The sequence below is a fragment of the Carlito syrichta genome, unplaced genomic scaffold (genome assembly GCF_000164805.1).
Source record: "Carlito syrichta isolate Samal-C Ts95f unplaced genomic scaffold, Tarsius_syrichta-2.0.1 Scaffold103346, whole genome shotgun sequence".
NCBI classification, from domain to species: Eukaryota; Metazoa; Chordata; class Mammalia; order Primates; family Tarsiidae; genus Carlito; species Carlito syrichta.
In genome coordinates this window covers 34227-42606 of record NW_007047442.1, presented here as the reverse complement: position 1 = coordinate 42606, position 8380 = coordinate 34227, and the positions used below count along the sequence as shown (strand labels likewise).

The window sequence follows — 8380 nt, the reverse complement described above, 5'->3', positions numbered from 1 at the left end:
ACACACCTGTAATCTCAGCACTTTGGGAGGCAGAGGTGAGAGGATTGCCTGAGCTCAGGGGTTTGAGACCAGCCTGGGCAACTTGGCAAGACCTCATTTCTACAATAAATAAAAAAATTAGGCCAGGCTTAGTGGCTCAACCTGTAATCCCAGCACTTTGGGAGGCTGAGGCGAGTGGATTGCCTGCACTCAAAGTTTTGAGAACAGCCCGGGCAACTTGGGAGACTTCTTTTCTACAATAAATTAAAAGTTAGCCAGGCGTGGTAGGTGTGCCTACAGTTCAGCTGCTTGGAAGACTGAGGCAGAAGGATCGCTGGAGCCTAATGGGTTGATGCTGGAGTGGCCGTGAGAGTGCCACTGCACTCAGGCCTGGGCAACAGAGTGAGACTCCAACTCAAAAAAATAAATAAGTAAGTAAATAAATCAGCTGGATATGGTGGCACATGCCTGTGGTTCCAGCTACTTGGAAGGCTGAGGCAGAAGGATCGCTTAAGTCCAACACATCAAGCCTGCAGTGGCAGCGAGCATGCCACTTCACTCGAGCCTGGACGACAGAGTGAGACTCTGACTCAAAAAAAAAGAGAAAGCCCTGAGACTTGTGGGTCACCAGACGCCCACACTACAGCTTCACTGAAAATGATAGTGGGTGGTTTCACATCTGTTGTGGGCTCCACACTTTCCAGTAAATGCCATGTGGGGCCAGTGGGCCCAGGACTTCAGGAGAATGCTGCTCGGTCTCCCTCCTGGCCCTTGTCTACACAGTGGTTTCTGAATTGTAATGTGAGGTGGAAGCACCTGGTCCTATCCTGTGAAAGTCACTACCTGTGTGGTGACCAAGCGGCCCTCCAAGCAGGTTCAGGAGAAGCTCCCTCGAGCGCTGACCTCACTGCGACAGGGTGTGGGAGGGAGCATCGCGCCTGGCTCGTGGTCTTCTGCACTGAGGACAGAGTCCACCTTCACGGGAAAGTGTTCAAGGGATGCTGCCTCTGCGCCGATCCTCTCGTGCACCACAGAGTTACTGCTTCCGCCCCCGGATGTCCAGGCCTGGAGTTGCTGACTGAGGCCCCTTGTGAACTGGGCCAGCTCCAGACAGGCCCTTTGTGTGGAGACGCAGCTGTGCATTCCCAGCCCTGGCTGTGTGTGAGGCAAGCTTTGTTGCCTCCTCGGGAAGAGGGTTCTGTTCATTGAGGTGCTAGGCTGGGACAGAGGCTGTGCCAGTCGTGGGAAACCACAAGAGGAGAAAGCCCAGCATGACGTCAGGAGCCAGCCAGGGTGTCGGCCCCATGTTAGGAGTCAATGTGGGCGTGGGCTCTGGCTTGTGGGTGCCCTTGAGTGTCCTGATGGTTGGCGAGCTTTGCCTAGACACAGCCATCCCCGCCACGGGAGCCTCATGCGCAGCCAGATGTGGGTGTTGCTACCAGGAACATGTTATGCGAATTTATGAAAAACAAAATACTGAGCTGCCTGCGCTGGCCATGTATCATGTATACTGCCGGCTCTCAGTTCCAGGCTCCCCATGGAAGTGTTGAGCAAGGCCCTGGCCTATGTGACTCAGGTGGCACTGAGTATGTTGAACACAGCTGTGCCTATAAGCCGGGGAGCCTTCTGGGTGGGTAGTGGGATGCTGACAGGAGGAGGAAACTGAGGCACGGCAGGGCCTGCTCTCTGTCTCATGCCTGCAGATGAGGCAGGAGGTGTCCCCTGAGACCCCTCCTTGCACCCCTGAGGATTACCAGCACTGTGCTCAGGTTAGGCCTCAGCCAGCGCCCCCATGACCCCAGGGTGTCCATACTCAAGTACACCGGCCCATGCCAGTGGTCCTTAGCATGATCCCCAGCCCACAGTGCCAGTCTCTGCCAGGAGCAGCTTTTTGGCCCCACCAGAGACCTGGGATCAGTCACGTGCCCTCGGGTGAGGGCAGCTACTCTAGTTGGGGGTTTGCCACTAGCCCAGTGCCTGGTGCGCTGTCACCTGGCAGCACCACCACTTCCCCCTTGGGCAGGGCAGCCCCTTCCACCTGTGCCATGTCAAAGTCCGGTTGGTAGAGTCTTCGTAAGAGCAATGTTGACAGTGCTCAGTGAGAGGCTTAGGCCCACAGTGGGTGGACGGTGAGCCTGGGACCCAGGCAAGTAGGCCAGGGCGCTCCGACTTCCGCTCGCTAACGAGAGGGAGCTGGAGGGACACTGCTCTCATGTCCGGTCCTCTCAGAGGGCACCATGAGGCCGCTCTGCCAGCTGGAGGGTCACAGGGGTGGGAGGCCTGGGCTGGCTGGATCTGACGTGTTCCTTGTGTGCTGCTAGGGCCTTCTCCAGAATGTCCCAGCTGCTGCTATCCATCCACTGTGGCAAGTGAGGGCCTCTACCCTAGAGGAGCCCAAGCCACGCTGGCCTCTCAGGCCGCTGCCTGGGACAGACCCTCTGGCAGGTGAGGCTCGTCCTCACGAGAGTTTGCTTGGCCTGTTTGCTGGACTCTCACTTAGGTATGTGTTGTGTGGAGCCTGGGAAATGCCAGGAATGGCGAGAGCAGGAATTGGGGCCGCTGAGACCCTGAGACAGTTTTCTTGGGGTGGGTCTGAGTGTTTCCTTTGTCCCTGGACACTGGTCCTATGCTGGCTATGTGGTTTGCAGATGTGCTTTTCCGAGCCATGGCTTTTTCATCCCCTGCACAGGCCTTTCACAGAGCAAGAGTCACGCATCTGACAAGCCCCAGCATGTCACTTGTGTTTCATGTCCTTGCTTTCAGTGTGGAGTCTAAGAACTGCCTGTTCCTAGATCCTAAAGACTCTCCTTTGGGTTTCTTATAAAAGTTTTACATTGAGGCCAGGTGCGGTGGCTCCCACCTGTCATCCTAGCACTGTGGGAAGTAGAGACAGAGGATGGCCTGAGCCCAAGGGTTGGAGACCAGCCTGGACAACTTGGTGAGACCTTGTCTCTGCAATATACTTTTAAAAGGTTAGCAGGGCATGCCTATAGTTCCAGCTACTTGGGAGGCTGAGGTGAAAGGATTGCCTGAGTCCAGCAGGTCAGGGCTACTGTAGCTGTGAGTGTGCTCCTGCACTCCAGCCTGGTCGAGAGCCCGGGAGACTCTGACTAAATAAAAAAAAAAAAAAAAAGTTTTATGTTGAAATTCATGATCTGATTTGAGTTAGTTTCTGTGCAAGGTTTGTCAGGTTCGTTGCCTGTGGACATCCAGTTGCTTAACCCCATGGTCTGTGTGCCAGTCACCCCCCAAAGCTGTGTTGGCAAACTTTGCGAGAGCTCGTGAGACATGTGTGTGGATCTGCTTGGGCGTTCATCTGTGTCCCTTGACCACCAGCCTGCTACAGCTGTGTACATCTTGAAGGCTGGCGACTCCCCTTTTTCTTGTTTACCCCCAGTTCAGCCATTGTCCTCCCCGCCTTTTCATTTCACGTTTAGCATAAACTTGTCCATGTCTTCATAATGTCTTGCTGGAATTTTGGCAGGACCAAACCCATGTAGGAGAGCTAGAGCGACAGTGACAGCATCAAGTACGGCTGAGGGCACTTATGTCTGCTAATGGGGGTGTGACTGGTACAATCTCCCTGGGGAAACAGCTAGGCATTTTTTAAAAAACTAAACGTACCCTTACCATGTGACCCAGCGTCCACACTCCTGGGGGCTAATCCCAGAGAAGTGAAAACTCAAGTTTATACAGAATGCTTGCGTGCCGGTATTCATTGATTGGTAATAGCTGAAGACTGGCTGGGCAGGACTCTGGTGCAAGCTGGTGCAGGCCCTGCCGTCTCCGTCCTCCCACCCCTTGTTCCCTCATCAGAGCTTCACTTTCCCTAAAACTGAAGTGTCAGCTAATGGAACAGCAAGGCTGTGACCACCGCTTGTGCTTTATTTCTGAGTTTATCTCCAAAGCCAGCGTCATTTTCATACACTGCTTTGGTGTCTTCGTTCTTTCTCTTGAATGCAAAGGAGACCCCATCCGGCTCGTCCCGGTCTAACGTGCCCAGCCCGAGAATGATGTTGCATCTCTGAAGCTTCTCTGAGAATCCCAAGCATTTGCTTGGGGTATAGTCTGGACTCCATGAGACACTGGATGGGGGTCCCACAGGCCAACCGGACCCTCAGCATACAGCATTGCTGTCCTGAGAACCCAGGGTTGATTGAGGATGGTGCTAGGAGATGGCGAGTCAGACACCCTCTCAGGGCTTAGTTCTTTAAATTCACTTTTTTTTTTTTTGAGTTGGAATCTCACTCTATCACCATGCACTCATGGCCATCCCAGCCTCGACCTGCTGGGCTCAGGCAATCCTTCCTCCTCAACCTTCCAAGTAGCCAGAATTACAGGTGTGCACCACCACTCCCAGTTTATTTTTTATTTATCGTAGAAACGAAGTCTCTCCAAGTTGTCCAGGCTGGTCTCAAACTCCTGAGTTCAGGCAATCCTCTCACCTTGGCCTCCCAAAAACTGGGATTACAAATTTGAGCCACTGTGCCCAGACTAAACTTCACTTTTGTTAAAAAGCTAGAAGTCTGGGCTTGGTGGCTCGGCCTGTAATCCCAGCACTTTGGGAGGTCGAGGCAAGTGGATTGCCTGAGCCCCGCAGGTCAGCACCGGGGTAGCCGTGAGTGTGCCACTGCACTCCAGCCTGGGTGATGGAGTGAGACTCCAACTCAAAACAAAACAAAAAAAAAGGTTGGCCAGGATCAGTGGCTCAGCCTGTAATCCCGCGCTTTGGGAGGCCGAGGTGAGTGAATCGCCTGAGCCCGCGGGTTCAAGACCCGCTGGGCAACTTGAGACCTCATCTCTACAATAAATCAAAAATTAGCCAGGCGTGGTACCGCGCGCCTGTAGTTCCAGCTACTTGGAAGGCTGAGAGGAAGGATGGCTAGAGCCCAACAGGTCGAGGCTGCGGTGGCCAGGAGCGTGCCACTGCACTCCAGTCTGGGTGACAGAGTCAGACTTCAACTCAAAAAAAAAAAAAAAAAAAGGCTATAGGTGGCTTAAAACTTGTCAATATTGACTGGGCTCAGTGGCTCAACCTGTAATCCAGCACTTTGGGAAGCCAAGGTGAGTGGATTGCCTTAGCCCACAGGTTCGAGACTCACCTGGGCAACTTGACGAGACCTCGTCTCTACAATAAATCAAAAACTAGCCAGACACGGTAGCGCGCACCTGTAGTTCTAGCTACTTGGAAGGCTGAGGCAGAAGGATCGCCGGAGCCCAGCAGGTTGAGGCTATGGTGGCTGGGAGCGTGCCACTGCACTCCAGTCAGGATGACAGAGTGAGATTCCAACTCAAAAAAAAAAAAAACGGCCTGGCCCAGTGGCTCAGCCTGTAATCCCGCGCTTTGGGAGGCCAAGATGAGTGAATTGCCTGAGCCCACGCGTTCAAGACCCGCCTGAGCAACTTGGCAAGACCTCATCTCTACAATAAATCAAAAAATTAGCCAGGCGTGGTAGTGCGCGCCTATAGTTCCAGCTACTTGGAAGGCTGAGGCGGAAGGATCGCTGGAGCCCAGCAGGTCGAGGCTGCGGTGGTCAGGAGTGTGTCACTGCACTCCAGTCTGGGCGACAGAGTGAGACTCCATCTCAAAAACAAACAAACAAAAAAACAAAAAAAATCTGTCAATATCAGGAAGAAGTTCCTGATACGAGGAAGTTCCTAAATTAGCAAAGTAGGATCGTGGCGTCTTTATTTTTTATTTTATGAGTCGGAATCTCACTCTGTTGCCCAGGCTGGAGTGCAGTGGCATGCTGCTCACAGCCACCACAGCCTTGATCTCCTGGGCTCAGGCAGTCCTTCCACCTCATCTTTCCAAGTAGTTGGAACTACAGATGCACACCACCATGCCCAGCTTATTTTTTAAAAAATTTATTTTAGAGACAAGGTCTTGCCAAGTTGCCCAGGCTGATCTTGAACTTACGGGCTCAGACAGTCCTCGCCTCGACCTCCCAAAGTGCTGGAATTACAGGCGTGAACCACTGTGCCCTGCTGTGTCTTTATTTTTTAACCTTTGTTTACCATGGACTTCTCAAGAGCTGAGGGAAAGGTACACAACCCATGCCAGCTTGTTCCTCCATCCCACTCCCTTCCTGCTCCCCAGCAGGGTGTTTTAAAGCAGGCCTAAAGTTTGAATCCTAAATGCTTTGAATGCAGTTATTTAAATTCAGAGAGAGATCACAATGTAGTTCTCACACTTAAAAAGTTCTTGACCAGTAATGGTGGCTCACACCTGTAATCCTAGCACTTTGGGAGGCCAAGGCAGGAAGATTGCTTGAATCCAGGAGTTCAAGACCAGCCTGGGCAACATAGTGAGACCTCAAATAGAAAAACTAGCCAGGGTGTGGTGGTACACACCTGTAGTCCCAGCTACTCCTGAGCCCAGGAGGTCGAGACTGTTGTGAACCATGGTTGTGCCACTCAGCTCCAGCCTGGGCAACAGAGTGAGACTGACTCAAAAAAATAAAAATTGCATAACAGTTACCAGGTGCAGTAGCTCATGCCTGTAATCCTAACACTTTGGGAGGCTAAGGCAAGAGGATTGCTTGAGCCCAGAAATTCGAGACCAACTTGGGCAATATAAAGAGACGTCATCTCTATAAAAATCAGAAAATTAGCTGGGTGTGGAGGCGTGCACCGGTAGTCTAAGCTACTTGGGAGGCTAAGTCTGAAGGATCTCCTGAGATCAGGAGGTTTTAGGCTGCAGTAACCATGATCGCACCACTATACTCCAGCCTGGGTGACCCTGACTCTGAAAAAAGTTTTTAGTAACATTTGACATACATTCAGGTTCAGCTTTCCCCGTTAACTTCATCAGTGTCTTTTTGCAATTGATGTATTCAAGTCTGGGACCAGTCAAGGTTTACGCACATCAGAGATCAGTGATCATTTCTAAACTTACTTTTAAATTCTTGAGCATATTCTCAGGCCTAAAACCAAGGGTCCAAGACCAGGTGTTAAAGATAAAACATTAGTGCCGATTCATAATTACCAGGTCCCAAGGTGAGCAGGCGGGTGAGGGCAGCATAGGAAGGAAGAGATGCCAGATCTCCTCCAAGGGGGCCCTGGGCAGTTCCTTGTCCGCAGACGGCCTGGAGGTCATGGCTGTGTTTAGTTGCCGAGAATTCTCTCTCGCTCTTCTGGTGACTTTGGCTGGAGGCAACTAGGGGAGGGTGGGTCACGCCACTGCTCCTGCTCACTGGGCCCCCTCTATGTCCTGAAGGAGAACCTATAGGAACAACTATTGGGTCAGAACCCCCACCCTCAGGGAGATTTCTGCTCTGTACCCTTAGGAATGGGCACCACAGACCACGTTATTGTCCTGGCGTCCACGAATCGAGCTGACATCCTGGACAATGCTCTGATGAGGCCAGGCCGACTGGACCGGCATGTCTTCATTGACCTTCCCACACTGCAGGTCAGAGCCCCACCAGGAAAGGTCAGGGCTGGTCAGCCTTCCATAGCACCTGTTAGTATGGCCTGGAGATGTGACCTGCCAGGGCCGCCATCCCCTCCTCTACCCAGGCTGTCCTTGCTCTAGTCCTGAAAGGGGCCAGTGCTCCCTTTGTCCATGATGTGGTCTTGACCTGAAACCCACCCCACCCCACAGGATGCCTACTGCCACCCTCCTCCCACACATGGCCACACATCCCCTGGGGGCTGGCATTCCACTTTCTTTGACTCACTGCTCTTCTCTAGGTTTTACACCTTGTTTTTGCTCACTCACTCTTGTTTTTCCTTTTATTATTTTTTTTTTTTTAATTTTTATTTTTTGAGTTGGAGTCTCACTCTGTCGCCTAGACTGGAGTGCAGTGGCCGCTCCCGACCACCGCAGCCTCGACCTGCTGGGCTCTGGCAATCCTTCTGCCTCAGCCTTCCAAGTGGCTGGAACTACAGGCGCGCGCTACCATGCCCGGCTAATTTTTTAATTTTATTGTAGAGATGAGGTCTGGTCCAGTTGCCCGGGCGGGTCTCGAACCCACGGGCTCAGGCAATTCACTCACCTCGGCTTCCCAAAGCGTGGGATTACAGGCTGAGCCACCAAGCCCGGCCTATTTTTATTTTTTGCTATTACATTTTTTTTGTTTGTTTTTTTGAGTTGGATTCTTACTCTGTCGCCCAGACTGGAGTGCAGTGGCTGCTCCCGGCCACCGCAGCCTCGACCTGCTGGGCTCCAGCGATCCTTCCGCCTCAGCCTTCCAAGTAGCTAGAATTACAGGCACACACCACCATGCCCGGCTAATTTTTTTGCTTTTTGTAGAGACGAGGTCTCACCATATTGCCCAGGCTGGTTTCGAACCCATAGGCTCAGACAATCCTCTCTCCTCTGCCTCCCAAACACGGGATTACAGGCTGAGCCACCAAGCCCTGCCTCTATTACTTTTTTTAGTTGGAGTCTCACTCT

At 52.4% G+C, this 8380-nt stretch overlaps 1 protein-coding gene across 1 annotated transcript in view; it reads left to right on the top strand.

Moving 5' to 3' along the window:
* The window catches only part of SPG7 (SPG7, paraplegin matrix AAA peptidase subunit), a 59672-nt gene that overhangs the window by 38845 nt on the left and 12447 nt on the right, over positions 1-8380 (top strand). Inside the window, exon 10 of the mRNA XM_008065398.1 lies at positions 7269-7393. Within this exon, the coding sequence (XP_008063589.1) occupies positions 7269-7393 (125 nt within the window). The remainder of the gene's footprint in view (positions 1-7268; positions 7394-8380) is intronic.